The sequence below is a fragment of the Abramis brama genome, assembly GCF_963993115.1.
Source record: "Abramis brama genome assembly, chromosome: 3".
Taxonomy (NCBI): Eukaryota; Metazoa; Chordata; class Actinopteri; order Cypriniformes; family Leuciscidae; genus Abramis; species Abramis brama.
In genome coordinates, this window is record NC_139965.1 from 51,657,285 (window position 1) to 51,680,767 (window position 23,483).

At 41.8% G+C, this 23,483-nt stretch overlaps 1 protein-coding gene across 13 annotated transcripts in view; it reads right to left on the bottom strand.

The window, feature by feature from the left end:
* Window positions 1–20,159: 20,159 nt before the first annotated feature.
* LOC311078545 (adhesion G protein-coupled receptor L3) overlaps window positions 20,160–23,483 on the bottom strand; it is a 311,310-nt gene continuing 307,986 nt past the window's right edge. For 5 of the 13 annotated variants that reach the window (XM_084107415.1, XM_084107411.1, XM_084107413.1 and 2 more), the window contains 2 exons: window positions 23,301–23,318; window positions 20,160–22,362 (listed from right to left, as the gene is read on the bottom strand). In XM_084107415.1, coding sequence (XP_083963541.1) covers window positions 21,524–22,362; window positions 23,301–23,318 — 857 coding nt within the window. In that variant the 3' untranslated portion in view covers window positions 20,160–21,523. Of the gene's footprint in view, window positions 22,363–23,266; window positions 23,319–23,483 lie in introns of all 13 variants that reach the window. The other 8 variants (XM_084107408.1, XM_084107406.1, XM_084107407.1 and 5 more) reach the window with 2 other exon arrangements.

Genomic DNA, 23,483 nt, shown 5'->3' on the forward strand with positions numbered 1-23,483 from the left:
GGAGGGTTACGGTCCGGAGGAGAGAAGTTGGGTTCCTGCGAGAGACATTCTGGATCACTCCCTTATTGATGATTACAGTCAACAGGTAGGTCCTCCTGGGAGCGCCAGGGGGCGCTCCTAGGGGGAGGGGTAATGTCACGGTTCATGAATTCACTGACTCTTTCTCACGCTGTGTTTGTGTTGTGTGTGCGTGTGTGTGTGGGTGTGGTCGCTGATCAGCCGCTGATTGTCATCAGCGCCAGCTGATTCTGATCAGCGATCTCTATTTAAGCTCATTCTCTTTCGTCTTGTGTTTGTCAGATCGTTGTGGGATTTTCCCCTATGCAGTGTGGTCTTCGTTGGTGTTCCTGATTTCCCGGTTTGGTGTTCATGTCGAGTTCGTTCTGCCTGTCGTCTTCCAAGGATCCTGTCTCGTCTCTTCACTCTGCGGACTCGTGTTGTGTTCCCGTCAGCTTGTCTCATCAAGGATATCATCTCACCTTTTCACACCACGGGATCCGGGTTGCCCATCTGCCATCCTGCGCTACCAGGGACCATTGGACTGTGTGCCTTATATCTCCTTCTACGTGTTCATTCAATAAACCTGAGTTCTTGCACTTGCATCTTCTGTCTTCGTTTAAACGTTACAGGATCCATGTGTGAGAATCACATGTCAGACAGGGAGGGGGACTGGGAGGAAGGAATGTGCCATGTGTAAGCATGACATATACGTTCCATTTTTAAAGCTCAAACAACATGCTTTTCTACCTTACAAGGAAGTTTTAAAGTCTCTCAGTTATGTATATAAGTTCGATCTTACTGTACTATGACAAAGAAACGCATAGACCTGGTATGAATACAACATCTTCTCAAGTTTCTCTCCTGACATATAAGAATAAAGATTTTTCTTGGTAAGATAACTGGTGTCCGGTCCCGTGAATCAAATAATAACGGGGGAAAGGCTTAATTCCAAGTATACAGTGTACGAGTGTGTGTGTGTCACACAGACAGGAGATGCAGATGCACGCCAGTACTGCACTGCTTTCTCTTTTGTGTCTTATTGCACTTGAATAGTTTAAAAGCATTTGCATGAATTAGAGGGTGGTAATAGTGTAACACTAGCTAAAGGATGATGGGGGGAAAAAAAGGATGGTGCACATTTTCAATAAAAGAGCAGTTTTCTCAATCTCTGGGCCATACAGGTCTGGCAGTAAGTGACGCAATGCTTCCTCATTCCCAGCCCTGCTTCCACATTCACCACAGTCCTTACTTCATCATACCCAAGAAAGGCTGTGGGTTATGGCTGATCTTGGATCTGCGAGTTTTGAACAGAGCCCATCACAAGCTCCAGTTCAAAATGCTGTGCATCCTTTGGCAGTCAGATGCAACGGAGGCATCCAGTACTCAAGTGCTCAAGTGCATGCCAGATGCCCCATGTGTTGTGATTCCCCCATGGTAATTCTATATGTGTATTCTTCCATAGTACAGTTTCCCTATCGGTAAACCTTTGTCTTTCCCTGGGCAAATTTGCTCTGTCCCATGTGAACTGCTGTGAACTGCTACTGTCAAGTGCTGTGTCTGTAGCAGTTCCATCCCTGTCTAGGTAGAACCTACCATAGAGGCCTTTCCAAATGTAGCACTGCCTACAGGTAGGATGTGGCATCCTTAGCGTCCATCTCCGTTGGACTAGGTAATGAATGAATGTCTTTATTGTCATTGCATTTGTGTACAATGAAATTATAGAGCCACTCTAATAAGGTGCACCATTATAACTTTTTATAATTATGACTCCTATCATGACATACTCAATTACAATCAATATAAAACACTAAGAATATAAACAATATAAAAACTCCTATCACAACATACTCAATTGCAATCATACACACACACACACACACACAAACACACACACACACACACACACTCACCCCCCCAAATACACACACATACCCTCACACCCACGTGTGCACTCAACTTCTTCTCCTTACCCATCCTTCCTGAAAACACCCCTTAGCCCTTACATAGCCATAAAAACATAATTTACTCGTTAATCTATTAGTGGCTAATAAATATCTGTTAAAATGTCAAGTAACTGTGCAAACTACATCATACAAACTTAAAAGGTTTAGTTTCATTTAGGACTGTTATTGCTTTAGGAAAGAAGCTGTTCTTAAATCTACTAGTCCTTGTCTTTTGACATCTAAAACGTCTCCCTGAGGGCAAGAGTTCAAACAGCTGGTGACCAGGGTGAGAACAATCAAGTGCAATTTTGGTTGCTTTTGACATCAGTCTTAAAGTAGCGATTTCCTCTAGTGAGGGGAGAGGACAACCGACGATCTTCTGTGCTGTGTTGATTACTCTCTGTATCCTCTTTTTGTCTGCTGCAGAGCATCCAGCGTACCACACAGTTACACAGTACACCAGGATGCTCTCTATGGAGGAACGGTAGAAAATTACCAGCAGCTTCTCAGACAGGTCGTTTTTCTTAAGGATCCTGAGAAAATACAGGCGCTGTTGTGCCTTTTTTACCACTGCTGCTGTATTGTCCGTCCATGTGAGTCGGTCTGAGATAAGGGTTCCCAGGAATTTAAAATTGTGCACTCTCTCCACCGGGTACCCATTGATGGAAAGAGGTCGGTGCTCAGTGCTGCACTTCCTGAAGTCTATGATCAGTTCTTTGGTTTTCCCAATGTTCAGAGACAAGTTGTTTCCTGTGCACCATGTGACCAGTCTATGGACCTCTGCTCTGTAGGCCGACTCGTCACCCCCTGAAATGAGTCCGACTACTGTGGTGTCGTCCGCAAACTTTATTATAGTATTGCTGGGGTACAAAGGGGTACAATCATGAGTGTACAATGAGTATAACAGAGGGCTCAGCACACAGCCCTGAGGGGAACCGGTGCTGAGAGTAAGAGTGGAGGACTTATGGGGGCCAAGCTTCACACTTTGGGGCCGGTTAGTTAAAAAGTCTGTAATCCAGTGGCACATTTGTGTGGATAGTCCTAGGTCAGACAGCTTACTGGTGAGGATGTGTGGGATGATCGTATTAAATGCAGAACTGTAATCTACAAAAAGCATCCTCACATATGTCCCACTGTGCTCTAGGTGGTTTAGGGCTGTATGAAGGGCTTCCCCAGCATTAATAACACTAGTCATGGCTGAAAACTTGAGAACCGAAGCACTCTTCCCATGAAAGAAATGTAAAAGGAACAGCAACTACGACTGTCTCTATGGTGAGCCCTGTTACTTCCATCCCGTTGGCATGGAGGACTAACATGCTGGGCTTACGTGGGGCACTGGGTAGGTTACGACTCAACGGGAGCAGTTGCCAAAAGGGTAGGTGACATCTTGCCAGCATCTGCATCTCCATCACTCGTGACACAGTTCAGTGGTTGTGGCACTTTACATAGGAACCACAACTGTCAGTCAACATAACGTTGTAGTGACTGACAGATAGGGATGGTCTTGGTTACTGATGTAACCCTCGTTCCCTGATGGAGGGAGAGGAGACGTTATGTCCCACCTGCCACCACCCTGAACCACCACCCTGAACACCCACTGAATGGCCTGGGCCCTCATCTCACCTCCTCAGTGTAAACCTGAATGAGTTGATGCATGCCGTCATCTTATATACCTGTATGTACGGGATAGTGGCTTGGCATGCAAATTCCACTAGCCAATTCCATTGGCCGTTTTTCTAAAACTCAGAGGTGATTGGGGTTCCCAAGTGAGAACCCATTTATTGACAACATTGTCTTCAGAACACTGCAGTTGTCTCAAAATAATCACGCACTGAGGTTTGCAGTGGGACACTTGCTTCTGATGATTACATTAAAGGAACACTCCACCCATTTGCATTAAGCTTTGCATTGTTAGAAACCCAGTCATACTATTGAATGGTCGTGCAACACTCTCTCATTTTCCCCTGAGACGGGAGAAATCCGTATTTACCTCTTACACTTCCTCCCACAATGACACAAAAATCGTCATTTTGCGTCATTGTCAGAGGAAGTGTAAGAGGGGGCGATTTCTGTTGAGACTACAAGCACTAGTTCCCACCCTTTCAAACCCGCCCATAGGGGGTTGGACCTAATGCGCTAACAGACCTATCACATATCAGTGCCAGTGCGTTTGATTTCCAATGCCATCCTCTTTTTCCCGGACATGTCCAGCCGTCGAGATCGTCCAAAATGTCCGGGATTCGGCTTTTGCTTTCTACGGTCGCCATTCATTGTTTACATGCACACCTTTTGTTTCAATCTAGCTGAATTCATTCCGATTGGTGAATCTGAATGTAGTGTTTACATGAACGCTAAACAAGTGATCGGTTGATGTGCGTTTTAACATTGCTAAGAAAATGCCCGCTTCTCCGTGAGAGATGCGAGACCGTTCTCAGTAATGATGCCACCGGCCTCGCGCCGTTCTCCCACACCCCTCAGCCTCGTCCTGCTCGCCACAGTAAACATGATGAATGGCGACTGTAGAACGCAAAAGCCGAATCCCGGACATTTTGGGCGATCTCGAAATCCAGGGCATACTCATCACAGAGACTCGCTAGTAGCTTAGCTTTGTTGTTTTCAACTGCCCTATCTTACCGGTAGGCGTGGCTTGGGAGTGGCCTCCTAGGGCAGCGAAGCAAGTGCATTCTGGGAGTTGTTGTCTTTCATCCACATAAGCCAAAAATACATTTTCTGGCTTTACTTAGTCTAGAAAGCTCCAAATTAAAAAATAATTTCACATTTCTTCTACATAAATGACCTATTTTAAATACACATTCATCTTTCCAGAGGTGAAGTATCCCTTTAAATTAAATGGCATAAATATTTTATCTGAGATCAAATGATCTTAAAATCCTCCCTTAAAATTTTATGTTTTTGGACTTGTTGTTTTTGTATCCAGCATTTTTATTTTAATTTTTTTCAGTTTCATGTCTACTAATGTACTTCGCATCTGATGACGTTTGTAGAAGAACAGAAAGTTTCTCTTGATGAAGCAGCACTTCTCTCAGATGTTTGTCTGTCACGACTCAAAGACTCCAGCAGGATTTCAGTCTTCCCAAGAGACCACAGAAAGTTTTGATGCATATTTAGCAGCAGGTTTTACGGCAACTTATTTCTTAAAATTTCTGAAAATGTCTCAGGTTGTCAGTTTTGCTTTGTCAGAGCATCAGAGAAAAAAAGTTGTACAGGTAAGTCTTTTTTTTACACCTGTGATGGCTTTTCTGTGGGTCTAAAAATGCCTAGAAAAAAAGGTTTCAGAGTGACAGCAGTTCTTAAATGTCTGTCTTGACTGTATAAGTTTTGATGATGCTATTCCACTTCTCAGAGACTCACACACTGTACACTACATGAACTGTCTAAAAATAAAGACGGACACACTCACATAAGATATCACTCTCTTCTTCCCTAAATGTATGACTTGAAAAAAATGACTTTATGAACTTCTTCACTTATAAGATTGATATTATCAGGGAGAAAATTATAACTATGCAACCGTCTACTACAGTATCGCATCAGGGAGTGCATTGTAGTCTCCATAAGGAAAAATTCGATTCATTCATTGCTATAGGAGAGGAAGAATTTTCTAAACTCGTTAAATCATCTAAATCGACAACATGTATGTTAGACCCTATACCGACTAAGCTACTGAAAGAGATGCTTCCAGAGGTCATAGATCCTCTTCTTAATATCATTAATTCATCTTTGTCATTAGGATACGTACCAAAAACTTTTAAGCTGACTATGATTAAACCGATTGTTAAAAAAACACAACTTGATCCAACAGAATTAGTCAATTACAGGCCGATCTCGAATCTACCTTTTCTGTCAAAAATACTAGAAAAGGCTGTATCTTCACAATTATGTTCCTTTTTAGAAAGAAATGATATCTATGATATATGTGAGGATTTTCAAACAGGATTTAGACCGTACCATAGTACTGAGACAGCTCTCATTAGAGTCACAAATGATTTACTCTTATCATCCGATCGTGGTTGTATCTCTGTATTAGTGTTACTCGATCTTAGTGCTGCATTTGACACTATCGACCACAACATTCTTTTAAATAGACTCGAAAATTATGTTGGCATTAGTGGAATTGCATTAGCATGGTTTAAATTATACTTATCTGACTGTTATCAGTTTGTAGCAGAAAATGAAGAGATGTCTTATTGATCACAAGTTCAGTATGGTGTACCACAAGGCTCAGTACTAGGACCGTTGCTGTTCACTCTGTACATGCTACCCTTGGGAGATTTCATTAGGAAGCATGGCATTAGTTTTCACTGTTATGCTGATGATACGCAGCTCTATATTTCTTCACACCCAGACGAAATTTACCAATTCACAAAATGAACGGAATGCATAGCTGATATAAAAAAAACTGGATGACTAGCAATTTCCTACTACTTAATTCTGAAAAAATAGAGATTCTAATTATTGGACAAAAAACTTCCTCACGTAATAATCTAATCTAGAATCCTGAGTAGGGAACGGAGACATTACGTTGTGACAACGAACGGGGTTTTGCTTAGAAAGCCTCTCAACTTCGAGAATACAAAAGGAGCCAATGGCAAGAAAATGCCATGGGTCTGCAGAATTTGCATAGCGTAACTCCGGCGTTCCAGCGGAAGTGGCAGGGAGACGTAACGTTTCCGTTCCCTACTCAGGGAACAAGGGTTACATATGTAACCGAGACGTTCCCTTTCATTGTCACTACGAGTTATGTTGTGACGACGAATGGGGTTCCCAGTCTTAATCACGCCACCTCGGCTGTCTTCCAGTGTCCTGCGTAAGTCTGAGCTCCCTGTCGTGATACTGGCACGGACGAAGGACTCCTACTTAACATATCTATGCATATTAACATAGCATATCTCAGTGGAAAAATGCAAATATTGCCTGCCCGAAGGGGGGGGCGGGGGGGCGGGGGGGGGGGGGGGGGGGGGGGACTTAAGAATACACATATGACCCGAAAGGGGGCTGCATATGGAGAAACACTGGGGTGCCAGCCCACAGGGTGGAATGTTTCAACCCCGGGAGGGCAAGGTGGCATGCCAAGGGAAAGACACATGCTCAGAGAGGCTTACAGTGGAAATACACATATGGGGGTCGCCTAGATGGGGAACCATGCACATGGTGGCACCTAGTCAATCGCGAAAGCTGCCAGTGGCATAACTCTGGCGTTGAGTTATGCCACCACCCTCTGGCGACATCAAGGCTAGATTATTGTAATGCTATTATGGGTGGAAGCAGACACACTCTGTCAGTTCAAATCTAGACTAAAAACACATCTGTTTGACCTAGCATACACATCATAGACTTCTATAATTCAATGTTAGGCTGCATAGTTTAGGTCATCCAGAACCGGGAACACTCCCCATAAATCCTGATGCACTTGTTACATCATAAGAAGGATGGCGTCTACGCTAATATTAGTCTCTCTGTTTATCGGAGGTTTACCGCAGTCCACCGGATCCAGGCCGTATCCAGATCTGATGAAGGACCTGCGCCTGGACCTATCCACAACGCATCCCTGAGGTGCCAGCCTCATCAGCCCTGTGAAGGCCTCATCGACATGACAGCCATCGGCACTGATCCTCAACAAACTCGTCTCCATACCGGCGTGATGACTCCGACTTCCAATAACTGGATAAATATTCTGAATGTTCTATTCCAATCTGACTTCTGACCTGTAATGCTGCCTGGATCATAATCATACACTGTTCGCTCGCTGGCCAGAGGAGAGCCTGGGTTCTCCCAAGGTTTTTTTCTCCATTCGGTCACCTGATGGAGTTTTGGTTTCTTGCCACTGTTGCCTTGGCTTTTGGCTTGCTTAGTTGGGGACATTTAATATTCAACAATATTATTGATCTGCCTTACTTAAGGTGGACGATGACGCAATTTTCTTCTAGAAACAAACTTTGTTGTATTATTTTCATGTTATCACTGTGAAGCTGCTTTGATGCAATCTGTAATGTAAAAAGCGCTATATAAATAAAGGTGACTTTGACTTGACGACACACACACGTTGTGTTTTCCAGTTTTTTCCTGTATTTTTACATAACGTAGGGTATACGTGAACCACACACACGCACATGCACACACACAAACACAGATCATGGAAACTTGACATGCTTAACTGGATTAATGGGTGAATCAGAAAGAGATATTGTCCAGGGTTATTTTCCACAGTCTAGGCTTTGTATTCTATGTGCAAAATATGATTCCTTATTTCTTTCTTTTTGTTCTAGGGTGAAATATGAGCTGGACAAGTTCTTGCAGGTTCACCCAACAGCCCATTGGTTGGGGGGAATTCATTCTCCTCTGCAAATGAGCCAGGAGCAGTTTATGCCTGAACAGTAATATTGATATGCGGTCAGTCCCACCAACACAACCACACTGATAAATATGACAACATGTTAAAATGGACAAACTCAATTTAAATGAACACACACAGTCAATACTGAGATTAATAAAAAGCCAGACACAAATAACATTGTCAATAAGACCTTCCGGATGACGCATGCAGGATGATGCTGTTCTGGATCTGTGAAAGGTTTTAAAGCTAAAACATGCTTCAAATGCTGTTATACAGTTGTGGATCCTGATTGCCCTATGCAGGATATGGCTATGACATGAAACACTTGTCCAGTGTGTATAAATCACAGATGAACCTTTTTTGCAGAAGGATGCCACTTAATGAATTTGAAATAAGTAATACGTTTTCATGAGAATTTATGCTTGTAATAGTTTATTATAATTATTAAGCATTTAATAAAAGTATTAAAGAACTAGAGGCTGTGCTGGTGTGCAAATATATTCACTTTATTAAGCATCATTACACATCAGCATACCCCAAACAAGTGCACTTTAGTATTTATTACAAACGAATATGCTTCAAAAGAATATACTTGTGTGAATGTAATGTTTTTTGGCACTTAATTGCACATTTACATGTGATTGAAATTTATTATAGTTTATTACATGGCTTGGTTGAATTCCAATGTAGAATGCGGTCTGTTATTTCTTGATAACAGACCGCTGTGAAGTATAACACACCGTTGCCATGAAAAACAGAGCATTGCTATGGACGCAGGATTCTAACCATAGAGACGGAACAGACTATTTTCTTTAGCGGAAGCAATACAATCATTTTTAAATCAATAAACTCCTTTTTAAATCAATATTTTGTGTCAAATTATTGATTTATTTGGTGGGTAGCCATGTAATAAGCGGGATAATGTAGAGCGAGGCGGTTCGTGTCGAGGTTCCGATCAGCCTGTCGGGGTTGTATTCGCTATAACAACCACCTCGCTCTACATTATCCCTTACTTAAATTTATATTAAATGGAATTAGCTGAACTTTATAGTGTTTTTTGTCACACTTAAGTAGTATGTAATTGTGTATGTAATTTCTTAATTCTATTGTCGAAATTTGGTTAAAGTGAATGTACTGACAAGCATTTATGGTAAACTAAATTACACTCAATGTCACTTAATGTCATAATGCCATTTATATATGTCATAATGTCATTTATATATGTCATATTTAAATATATTTGTAATTACACATTTGAAATGACAAAGTTGCAATTTAGAACTTTAAATGTAATATCATTCCATTTCTCAGTTACATTGAACTACTGTCCATAGAACTATGCCGTGCGACTGTTGCAGGGTTTTTCCTGCATAGAGAATTATGAGCCGGCCACCTCCATCAAATTTCGTGCTGCCTCCGGCTCTCGACAAAACTCGGACAGACAGTCACATGGTCACATACACTTTTCTCACCATGATGGTTCTGTTGCTGTTACCGCTTGTGTCCATTCTCAAACCGTATAGTGCTGCGCGGATCCCGGATAATCCGCGGGTCGGGCGGGCCAAGTAATACAAACATTCCATTCCAATTAATCGAGGGTGGATGACAGATAAATCATTAATCAAACACAATGAACGTGCGTGACTCTTTTACTTTCGTTTTCAACAACGTTATTCTCTTCAGGGAAAACCCATCAAGGAAAACATATCAGGGCTCGAGTAACGCTTGTCAGGGACCATAGACTGTGTCCGGGACACGTGTGTTTTTTTTTGGGGGGGGGGTTTTAAGGGAAAAGTGAGAGAGAATTGTAGGCCTACTACTTGCCCAACCGGACAAATGCCCTGATTAAAACAATTTTTGGTTTCACTTTATTTTGATGGTCCCTTTAACACGTTCTGTTGACTATAAGTAACGCTGCACCTACATGTCTACTAACTCTCATTAGAGTGTTAGTTAAGTATTAGTAGACTGGTAGGGTTAGGGTTAGATTAAGTTGACATGTAGTTGCAAAATTACTTATAGTCAGTAGAGTGTCTGTTGGAGGACCATCACAATAAAGTGTTTGCAGATATTAAAGGGATAGTTCGGCCAAAAATGATATTAAACCCATGATTTACTCACCCTCAAGCCGTTCGAGTTGCATATGTCAATCATTTTTCAGATGAACACATTTTCAGTTATTTTAGAAAATGTCTTAGATCTTTCAGTGGTTATAATGTCAAGTTATGGGGTCCACCTCCTTCAAGTCCCAAAAATGTGCATGCATCCTTCACAAAAGTAATCCATCCGGCTCCAGGGGGATAAACGAAGGCCTTCTGAAGGTAATCCGTGCGGTTTTGTCGTAAACATATACATATTTAAAAGGAACTTCGTAGGAAGCGTTGTGACGTAGAGCGAAGTATAGCTAAATCAAACGCTACGTCCTACGTCATACGCCGGCATCTATCTCCCGTGAACGCGCGTCGACCGTTGCCGGAAGCCAGTTATTTTCATTTATAAAGTTTTAAATATGTATATTTTTACGACAAAACCGCACGGATTACCCTCAGAAGGCCTTTGTTTATCCCCCTGGAGCCGGATGGATTACTTTTGTAAAGGATGCATGCACATTTTTGGGACTTGAAGGAGGTGGACCCCATAACGTGTGTCTTTTGCCAGTTTCAGTTTCTGCTTATTACACACACGCGGCAGCACACAACCCCGCCAAATATTAAAAATAAAAGGATTATAATGTAAAAGATTATTATTGTGTACATAAAGATATGGGGGAATCCGCCTTGTCCCGTAGATGGTCTGCTTGGGCGCTTTAACCTCACACATGAGCTGATCCGTGTCCTCGCTAGAGAAGCATTCAGTCTTTCCGCTTACAAATTCCGCCATGTAAATAGCAATCCGCCATGGCGCGAGCGCAACTGGCTTTTAAAAGGAATGGGAGATGAGACTCGGATTGGTTTTGTGCACTTTGCGCCCAAAACACACCCATTACTCATTAAGAAAATAGGGACAACCCTTTTAGACCATGCGCCGGGCACGCCGACCATTTTTCCCATCGTTAAACTAGCAAAAGTGGATTCGGACACAACCTAAGTGTACTTACGCCGTGCGATTTAGACCATGCGCTTAGATCGTTAAAATAGGGCCCCTGGTGTTAAGGGTGTGATGGATTGTGTCGTTGATCCTGTGACAGTATCAGGTAATGGATCGCCTCAATGGTTGAAGTCTTTTCAAGGGATTTCAAGGGTTGTTGTTTTGTTAATTACAACTAAAACTGGAATAATGCTGAAATAATATAAATATAAATACTAGATAAAAAAATAAAATAACTTATTTTATTGCCAAGGCAGAATTTCAGAATATATATCTTATTTTTAAGACATAACACTGATTTCAAAAAGGAATATCGTCATTTACAAACTCTCTGCTATTGTCATTTGATTTCTTTGGATGACTGCCTGCGGCGGCCCTTGAGGGTCCTAACGAGTGTGAGTCTGGAGCTATTGAGTCTGTCAGAGCAGAGCTGTCATTACCAGCACACACTGATGACCATTACTGCAGCCTTGTCAGCATGTGCACACTGATACAGCAGTGCAGAGAACAGAGACAGATGACCAGAGAGCCCGTCATGACAATGTAGACAGCTGCCTACTAAGGCAACATCCATGTGTGACCAAATCTAATATTATGATATGAGTGATTTTATATCACGATAAGAACGCAAATCAAAAGATTATGCATGATAGAGATGCATGAGTCACGTTTAACCCTGGGGTCTGAGGTGTTTTCTGGGTCGTCCTGGAGGTGTTCTGATATGCTCTGACATTTGTTCTTATTTCTGTTACTTGTGACATTTTCATGACTAAAGTCTGATTACACTGTATTCAGCACAAACTCTGCTACAATAATATGTTAGCAGTATGTATGTAAAAGTTTGTAGTTTTGAGATAATGATGTTTATGCGTGGTTTGTGAAAAAAACAAAAAATTGTCACTGAAATAAGGTCATGAAACCCATATATATATATTAGGGGTGTGACGAGACGCTTACTCCACGAGACGAGACGAGACACGAGATTGGGTTCACGAGAACGAGACAAGACGAGATTTTTACACAATTTTTAAGAAATCCTCAATGATGAAATATATGAATGGAAAATAGTCTTTTATTCAACTGAAAATCACAAAATGCAAAACAATTTATGTGCATTTTGAAATCAACTTGTAATGAATGTTATTTTACTTCTATTTTAATGAATTCTATGCAGTAAAGGACATGCAAACACTGCAAAATGTTTTGCTATAAACTCTACTTCTCCCTGTACGATTTCACATGAGAAATCTAACTCCTTTCCACAAATCGAACATAAAAAAATAAAACAGTATAAATAAAATAAATATAAATAGCCTAACTGAAATAACACTTTAAATGCAAACAGTAAGTGTGTATCCATAATCAAAGTACTGCTCTCTCAAAACTACAAGTTCAAACAGAAACAATTTTTTTCTTCAAGCATGAAAAAGAGATAAATTAACTAAGATAAGCCTAAGATATGGTCATGTTCTTTTTCAAGAATATAAGCATGTCGACGATTTCTGGCAGCAGTTGAGACCTTTGGGCAGGGCTGCACGATATGAGGAAAAGCTGCGATGTGCGATAACATTGTTTAATATTGCGATGTCGATATGACTTGTGATATGTGAATGTTAGCTATACTGTTCCCATGTCTTAGTGCTTTAATAGGTTCTTTGCGCGATAGGTCAAATGTTTATTACCTGCCTGGTTCAGATTACACTATTTTAGCGCGATTTTGGCACGATACGTTTCGTGGAGACTCGTAAAGTACAACGGGCGTCGGGACGCAAGATTCGATCGTTTCATTTCGTATAGTGTGTCATAGTGGGCGACAACGCGTCTGTGATGCTTCACGACAGAAAGACTAGCATGTTTAATTTTAACGGTCCTCCACGACGGGTTGAGTGTGAGCGAGAGTGAGTGAGAGTGCGGTTACAGTGAGTGTGCGTGTGTGCACGCGCGAGTGAGCGTGTGTGTGTGCGCGCGAGTGAGTGAGTGAGCGAGGGACAGTGAGTGTGTGTGTGTGCGGAGTGTGTGTGTGATTGGCCCGGCACACAAATGATTTAAAAGTGGCAGGGGCATCTTCAATACAAATTTCACCCTCACGCTCCATCACGCTGACATCACAACAACTCACGAGACAAAGTTTTTTTTTTTTTTTTTTTACTCACGAGACAAAGTTTCACCTCGACGAGAAATCTCGTCGCGTTTTAATCTCGCGAGATCTCGTAACACGAGATCTCGTCACACCCCTAATATATATATATATATAATTAACACCAAGTTTGTTGTACCTTGTGGGCATTTACGTGTAGGGCTGCATAAAATAATAAAAACAATAGCCTATAGCAGTCGGCATATAAATCGTTAAAAAGGAACACTTCAGTAACACTACACTAGAGAAAAATATATGGATTATTTTATTATTTGTTACTTCAAATGTTTCCATTCGTTATGACGTTATGAAATGAGATTGGAGTGAAAACATGAAGCCTAATGTTTGGTGCGTTTTGCTTTTCAAACTCACACAGCGCGTGCAGAGAACATTTACTGAAGCGATCGAGCCGCTCCAAACTATGAAACATTATTGTTACCACATTATACATATCTACGTTTGAGCAAATATCCACAAACACAGTATTTAACAGTAAACACAGGTCTAAACATTATAATATTCACCATATTAGAGTAAACACTCATTCTAGCCTACTTTTATATCATGCTGTGTTTTTTTATGGAACATAAAAACATCCTCGTGTTGTACATGTATATAAATTTAGCATTGAAAGTTTGCCTACCTGTCTATAGTTAACATTTCAACATGTTTCTGTCTATATATATATATATATATATATATAGCCTATATATACATACATTTTAGCCTGCCACCAGTTTAACTAGTAGCAACAATGTAAAGTTTATGCAACAATAACATGCTTACTATTATGAGTGGAAATTTCTTACCTTCTTAAAAATCTTTCTCATCTTCAAATCGCATTCTTCTAATTCTTCTGAGGTAAATCCAAGGTAAACAGCACAGCACAAACACAACGTGTCTTTCAAACTTGATGAAAAGCAGAGGAGTACTGAAGTCTCTGATTCTTTGTTTTTGAGGTAATGAGGGCGCACATGGTTGATTGGCATGTGAACAGCTCATGCGCATGTGGGTGTGGTCACATTAGAGCTAATGAGCATGCTCTTGAGAAACTACCTCTCGTTGCTTTCATATGGATTACTTAAACAGAGAATATTTGTTTTTGATATGATTTACATCATTTAAAAATAGAGACTTCAAGCTTTGTAAAGACACATGTCTCATGCCAGTGTGGCAAGCATTCGCTGAGTTACAGATGCAGTCGGCAAGATTTTTTTTTTAATCATATTCACTGAAACCGACACTATGCTCCGACAGAACAACATAAATCAGCCGGTTTTACGACGACCCCAGAGGGTTTAAAGCTGTTGCAAAATTAGCCAATGTGACATGTTCTGTACCGTGTCCTTGAGTGTGTGATGGTAATATCAAATTGTAAGACCAATTCTCTCTTTTGTCCTCTGCTAGCCATTAGATCCAGGGCCCAGTTTTTCAAAAGTAATCTGATCGTTTTTCGGCTATTGTATTGGATCAAATCTTGAAAATTGGTTGTTCAAAAGTAACGTCTCGTGTTACAACTGTAACCTTTGTTCCCTGAGAAGGGAATGAGACACTACATCGACTACGCCCTTAGCGTAACGCATCTGAAGTATGAATGAAACTAATCCAATCCTGATTGGTGCTGCGTTATGACGTAACATGTGACGGCATACACAGAAGATACAAGGGGACGCAGGCACACAACAGAGTTAGCTTCTGCGATGAAGCAAGTTGCTCCCAAGCAGGGGGAGGCATGGTGGAGGGACGCAGTGTCTCATTCCCTTCTCAGGGAACAAGGGTTACAGTCGTAACCCGAGACGTTCCCATTCAAGGGAACTCGAACTGCGTTTATTACGACACTTTGGGGAATGAGTACCCACTATGCTACAATGAGCCCTGCCTGTCCCAGTGTGAAGCTGCGCACAGGCACACTTAGGAAGAGAGCACTAGAGTGCCTGGCGTAGAAGGAATGTCTAGGCTATAGAATCTGATAAAAAGTATGAGGGGTGGCCATTCCTGCTGCATCGCACACTTCTTGGATCGGGGTCCCTGAAAGGAGGGCTCTAGAGGACGCCATGCCTCTGGTTGAATGAGCCCTCACGGCCAAAGGTGAAGGCAAGCTGCGCACCTGATAGGCCATTGAGATAGCCTGAACGACCCGGTTACTGATGGTCTGTTTGGATGGGGGAAGCCCCTTCTTGGGCAGCCAAAAGCACACCAGCAACTGGTCTGACTTCTGCCATGAAGAAGACCTCTGGACATAAATCTTGAGAGCTCTGACAAGGCAGAGCAAATTAAGTCTTTCTTCATCCGCCATCACGTGAGGTGGAGGATGAAAAGCCTGCAGAACTGTAGGCCAGGCCACATTAGATGGCACTTTAGGCACTTAGCCCGGCCTGGGATGCAAGTTAACCTTAATGTCATCTGGAGCAAACTCCAGGCACCTATGAGATATAGAGAGCACCTGAAGATCTCCTACTCTCCTCAGAAAAGTAATGGCTAATAAAAAAGCTACCTTGAGGGAAGGTTCTTGGCCTCAACCAACTCCAGAGGTTCGAAGGGGGCCTCAACCAGCCCTTCGAGAACCACTGCCAGGTCCCATGTGGGAACTCTGGTACGAGCCGCAGGTCTCATCCTCCGAACCCCACGGAGGAAACGTACGACCAGCTGATGTCTCCCCAGAGACCCATCACCCAGAGGAGCGTGGAAAGCCGCAATGGCAGCCACGTACACCTTGAGTGTGGACGGGCTAAGACCAGCTGAGAAGTGATCTTGGAGGAGCTCCAGCACTGAAGCCCACTGGGCTGTTAACTGGGTCCACCTCACGCTCTCTACACCAAGTGGAAACACATTCCACTTTAGGCCATACAATCTCCTCGTGGAAAGAGCTCTGGAACTGAGTATGGTCTTAAACACTCCAGCTGACAGGCCAGCCTCTAGGTACTGAGCCCCCTCAGGGGCCATGCCCAAAGTTTCCCCAGGTCTGGTCGATGATGAATATTGAGCCCCTGGCCTGTGGAAGCAGATCTCTCCACAGAGGGATCTGCCAAGGCTGGCCTGCCAGGAGTGCTATGATGTCTAAAAACCATACACGGGCCAGTCAGTACAGGGCCACTAGAAGTAGGCTGATCCCGTATTGACGGATCTTCTCCACAGAAAAGCGTACAGGCGTAGCCTCGGCCACGTCTGTACCATGGCATCCAACCAAAATGGGGCTGGATGAGTGAGAGAAAACCACAGTGGACAGTGGGACGTCCCTCAAGACACGAACAAATCCACTTCCACTAGGCCAAACCTCTCACATTTCGACTTCACCACCTCGGTGGGAAGTCTCCATACCCCGAGCCTCAGCTCCTGCCACGACAGGATGTCTGCTCTCTGATTTTGGTCCCCTGGGACGTGCATTGCTCTGAGAGATAACAGTTTCCCCTGGGACCACAGGAGGATCTGATGCACCAATCTGCATAGAGGGCACAATCCTCAGAACCCCCTGATGAATCAAGTATGAGCCCACCGACACATTGTCTACGTGGTGACCCCTGAGGTCTGGGAGGAAGCTCCTCAGAGCCCTGCCATCCATGACCGCGCCCCAGCCCATGAGGGAGGTGTCTGTTGAAGCGGCTTTCCGGCGACATGACGCTCCCAGCACGGGGCCTTCGGACAGAAACCAAGCTTTTTTCCACAGATATAGGAAATGAAGGCATCTGCGCGTAGCCTGATCATGCGGAACAGGTTCCCCCTTGGGGAAAACCTCTTGGTTTTCAACCACCACTGCAGGGCCCTCATGTGCAGCAGGCCGAATGGAATGACGTTGGACGCTGCTGCCATGAGCCCTAACACTTTCTGAAAATGTTTTACAGTAATGGCTTGGCCTAGCTTTATACTGGTCACCATGGCCAGGATGGACTCGATCCATGCAGGAGACAATTGTGCCTGCATCGTGACCGAGTCCCACACCACTCCCAGGAACGTGGTTCTCTAGGCTGGTACCAACACGCTTTTTTCGTGTTGAGTCTCAAACCCAGGCTCTGGATGTGGGCAAGGACGACATCTCGATGCCGAACTGCCAGCTCTTGTGACTGGGCCATAATAAGTCAGTTGTCGATATAATTTAGCACCCTGATACGCTGAAGCCTCAGCGGAGCTAGAGCTGCATCCATGCATTTGGTAAACGTAGAGAGCGAAGTGAGCATCTTGAACCTGAATCTCCTCAGAGACCGATTCAAATGCCTTAGATCTAAAATTAGCGCAACCCTACATCCGTCTTCGGGGAATAGCCCTGCTATTTTCGTCTCATTTTTGATTCCCTGAAGCGGAGGACCGGCAGGGAAATTTTTTTTTTTTTTTTGCATATATTGCAATAATTTTTTTTCTTTTTAAAATGTTTTTGAAAGACGTCTCTTCGGCTCACCAAGGCTTCATTTATTTGATCAAAAATACCCCCCCCAAAACAGTAATGTTGTGAAATAGTATTACAATTTAAAACAACTGTTTTCTATGTGAACATATTGTGAAATGTAATTTATTCCTGTGATGCAAAGCTGAATTTTCATTACTCTAGTCTCACATGACCCTTCAGAAATCATTATAATGTACTGATTTGCTACTCAAGAAACATTCTTAGTATTATCATCAATAATTGCAATTGTTCAACAGTTGGTCATTCCTGCCAAAATCAAAAGATTACCAAGGAAACAGAAGCATCAGTTAAGAGCTTGAGATGAAATATGATGTATGTGATGTGTGATATATATATATTTCAAAATAATATTACTATCAGAAAATCCTCTTTAAATATATATTTATTTATAAGGACAAACATTTCATTTAAAGAACGAAAATCTAAAAGAAGTCCCTGAAAGAAGGTTAAAACAATAAAATCTACTTAGAAGGCATTTGAAAAATAGCCCAAATAAATAGAGTTAATAAAAGTTTCTAAGACTATCAAAAAGTCTAAAGTTAAAATGTTAGTTTCCATAAAAATCAACTCCCAGAACATTAAAGTCCAAGCAGCTGAAGACACATTTAGTACTGATATTTTGTAAGAAGTGCTCAGTAAATACGAGCTCCTCCAGACTTCCAAATCCGATTTCCATAAATTGTGCAGTGTGTCTGTGTCTGTTTGTGTGACCTGGACTGCTGTGTAGGCATGTTGGCATTTCGCCTGTTATGAGCTGCTGTTATGACTCATTAATAATATGGAGTGTGTGAGAGAGTAAGCGAGAGTGTGTGTAGTGTGTTACAGTGCAAAATTTCAAACACTTCAAAAGCACCAGCCAAACATACATGATTGTCATAACTGAAACTTTTTTTAATTAAATTAGCATACATTCAAAAACATCCTTATGAAAAAAAAAAAAAAATATATATATATATATATATATATATATATATATATTTTTTTTTTTTTTTTTGCAAGCAAAATTTACCTTGTGTGTTCCACATAACATAAGGGTGAGTAAATGACACATTTATATTACAGTATTTAATTTTCGATGTATTTCGATGAATTTTTATGCAGTGGTTGGGCTTATTTTTCTCAAGTAATCCATCAAATATTACGATTTCAGAGAGGATGTACCGACTCTATGGCCACAAGAACGAATTAATCAAATGTTCCTGAAAGATGTTTTAATGTTCATTGTACCTCAAGTATTTCAAGGACTCATCTATAACTCAAAAAAAAAAAAAAATCTGTCTAGAGCTGAGAAAGAATTCTGTATCCATGGCAACTTGCCATCCTAGTTTCTAGCATCTTATATTTTCCTTAAAGAGCAACACATTTCAAAACGTGTTTTCTCTTTTTGCTTATCCAACATATCCGATTTATATTTAAATACCATCATCATGAAGGAGAATGAATCTTATTTAGCAGCTTGGCAGACTGACACATTAAAAGTTGACTAGCATACAGGCACACGGTTTATAGACTCCATACACACTTGGCAGGACGGTTGTCATGGATTGGGACATGAGTTCATTGTCATTGTTGGTTTGCTTAACATACAGTTGCATGGATGAGAAACTCATTCTTGTTTTAAAGCATAGTCTGTAAAGATATAATTGAAAACTTTAAAATGTTTTTCTTTACTCATTCTTAAGAGTGTAGATGTTGAATTTACAAGACTTTCTGTATTTTGGGGTTGTCCCCTACCCAGACTTTTTAACTTTCCCTCTTTAAAATTGTGTTGCGCCCCCAATACTGCTGTCATTACCATCACACCAAGTGTTTTGGTGAGTTTTTCCATAAAATTTGTTTGGTTATGACTGAAATGGATACGAGACCACAGCACTCGTTAATTTGACTCATTTACATGACTGATTTACATGACACAACGCTTCTGGGAGCATTTGACTAACCAACTGCTCTAACATTAATTTAGTACAGTATTTATGGAAATTTAGGTTGGTAATACGACTCCCTTATATTAATTGCTTCTGCTAGTAATATTATGAATTGTCCTTGAATAAATGCAAATGCAAATGTAAATCATGATCTCAAAGTGCCTTTATAAGGAACTATTACCAAATGAGTTACTATTGGAGAATTTAATTATAAAGCAATATTATTTTTCAAGGTTTTATGTCAAAAGAGCCCCTAATCGAAGAAAGCCATCAGAGATGTGTTGTTGCAGAAAACGTACACAGCCAGCAACTCTCGGCTTCACTCTGTCAGTCATTTATTTGTTGGCAAACAAGTTTCACTGTTACAACAAATATTAGTGAGAGGTCATTCAACCACAGGAGAAACAAAAAATGGATAAACAAAAGAATAAATAAAATTAATAATCATATTTGTGATAAAACATTTAATGTGCCGCAATCATTTCACCTCTAGCAGTTTTGCAGAATAGTTTGTAACCCTCAGTTTAATAAATAAACATTCATTCTCCACCAGAAAAAAAAGCCAAAACAAGATATTTTTTAAGTTTCTCTCATTCTAAATGTGGATCTCTGAAATCAAAAAAAGTGTTTTGTGTGAATCTCTGTCAAAGTCTCTCTGAATGAAAAAGGCTTCTGTTGATCATATACTGCGATTCTCATTTCTCTACCACAAAATGGCAACATATTTTCAATGTTGGGCACCTTTCTTCATCTACAAACTGGTGTCTATAAATCAAACAGAATGAGGATTTTTTTTTTTTTTTGTCTATTCTGTTTTTTTTTTTTCTACTTGCCATTATTCATACTGAAATGAAGACATGAATGTAAAAGATATAATTAAAAAAAGAGTGAGGGATCAAAACCTGTCGTGTTGAGGACAAGACCATCAGGAGAGAAAGGAAATGGTCTGAAATCACCATGGTTACGGAAGCGGAAGGCGTAGGAACAGAATAAGCACTATCCTGTGTAACACTAGTGTCTGTACATTTACATAGAAATATTGTAGAATTCTCCAGTATTAGTTCTTCCCACGCTTTTCAATATTTGTTATTAATACAGCAAAGAACAGAAATGGTGGAGTCGTCCTTCTTCGGCATTGTTCTCTGTTGCAGCAAAATGTGCTGCTTTTTTACCACATGAGAAGAAGAAACATATTTAAAAAGCAAATATGGATACAGAAGGTATTAAAATAGTTTCCGAGTCACATTGTTTCAGACTTGATTGGTGTTGACTGGATGCACTGAGCTACTAACAATGTTTTTGGCAGTTATTTGTATTCCTTCGGGGCCGCTGAGAGTGAAAAACCCTTCAAAGTCTCGTACTCCCCGCAAGGTTATACATCAAATCCAGTTTTGGGTCCGTTTTCCATTCAAGTAGATGTGCACAACCAATAGAATCAAAACAATGCCAACTTTCGTTCCTCAACAAGCAAGAGTACCCATAATCCTTTCCTGAACAGAATACAAAATCGCCTCCCAAGGTTTGTTGGTGCAGTTCATTTTTCTGCAGACACGTAGAAGCAAAAGTGAACAACTGTGGACGACAGAACGGTACGGAAACGTAGAAGAGCACGTAGAGCTCGAGATGTTATTGGGCGATGAGGATGAGCACAGCAGAATGCATGATGTTCGGCACCCTCTATAGGCTGGTGACCATGTGTGCAGGCTCCTGCGGCATTTCTTCGGGCGAAAGCTCATCTTTGGGCGGGATGATAAAACCGTCGCTGCTGCCGCGGCCCAGCTGGTAGTAGCTATGAAGCTGGTGCAGATGGTTGCGTGAGCCCAAGTTGGGCATGCTCTTATAGTACACTTCGTCTGGCTCCCCGGTCCTGGGAAGCGTGTGCGTGTCGCCACCGTGGGGCAGCGAATGCGTGTCGGTGCGCTCTGGGTCAGGCAGCGTGGGCATGCTGGTGTAGAGCGAGTCTCTCTGCGGGGATGGAGTCTCTTCCGTTTGCTCCTCTGTCAGCAGAGGGAAGAAACTCTCGCTGTTTTCTTGCGGAAGGCGCCGTCGTAATGAGGAGGCTGAGCTGAACGTGGTGGGGAGAGGCTGGACGTGGCGTGGCGGCGGAAGCAAAGGTGCATTGGACTCCTCCCTGATCAGCTCTAGCCCTAGACTGTCCTCGGGCGGGAAAGATGGCGAGTCGTCCAAGCCCAACGCAAGGTTAACAGGCAGCATGGGCGAGTCTTTCACCCCGCCTCCATTGCTGACTTCGTTCACCAACTTGTTCATGAGGTTGCGTCCGTGCTCAGCCGTGCGGTCGTGGTTGTTCAGGTAGGTGGGCAGGTAGTTGGAGGTGAGCTCTTTCAGGATCCGTTTCTCCAGCGTGGTCTCTTTGTGTACATTGTACGTGCGGTCGATGATTTGCACGCAGTCGCTCATGTAATCGGCGCTGGCCAAGCTGTAACTGTTGCCATGGTTACCATTCAGTGGTAGAGTATCCATGGCACTTGTATCCCGGGCATTGTTCAGGATTCCCTCTGCAAGACGGAGAGTCAAGGAGAAGAGTAATTAAAAACACTTGCGCCTGGCGCACATAATAAGACCAACATGCAGAACCGCTCGCAGAAACAAACTGAAAAACCTTGAAACTCTTCGTCCCTGGGGCGAATATTAATTGAGCTTCCAAATGAATGGTATCTTGATTGGATTCGTCATGGGTTCAAGGCTGATGTGAGGTTTAAAACTCTAAAACTTGCCAGCTAATCCTGTGAAAATGGACTTACCAGTCAAACATGTCTTTGGCTATAAATTAGCATTCCTCAATTTTCCCACATATCAAATAACACTCAAACCAATTGCAAAGCCAGCAAACACAACAAAAACACAATGCACAAACACACAACAATACACAACAGCTAAAGCAGACGCTTGGCATGTAAAAGCTTTTGACAAACCAAATCATGCTGGCCTTTATATAACACTCATATATCATCAGGTACAGAGAGAGAGCAACTTCTCCGCCTATAGATTTCTACATTCATTAAATTTAGCATATTATCAGCATCTTGACGTTAAATTTAACACTCTCCCACACTCTAAAAAACAAAATGTGGGAGCACTTTCTTGTTTGCCAATTCTTAGATATTTAGATTAGACCATTTGAACATAAAATAACATTTGTTTTACTTATCAGTGGCTTCGACAAATATGCAAATTTTAATTGGGGGGAAAAAGACCTGGGTTGCAAAACACCAAATTGTCCACTCAGCTTCTATTTTAACAAAAGCATCACTTTACGTTGATGAAGGGATGAGAAAATTAGGTTTTCATTTTAATGAGGTTGAGAGTGCTCTCTGATTAGAATATTGACTTAAACATCTCTTAGCAGAATGTCGCTTACTATAGTTTTAAGAAAAGAGTAATAACGTTAAGGGAAATTACATTTGGTAAGCAATGTTTAGTTTGACTCCCATACTTGTCTCTCTGTAGGGCTCTTAAAGGACAGCATGGAAAAAGGAAAGAGAAAAAGGTACAGGTAAGCATTCACAGTGACCGCTCAAATAGAACATGCACACAGATTAATGAAGCGCAGGTAAATGGTTACGCTCAACCCCATCGTTTCACCTCTCAAATACAGACACACACCCCCGCGTCTCCT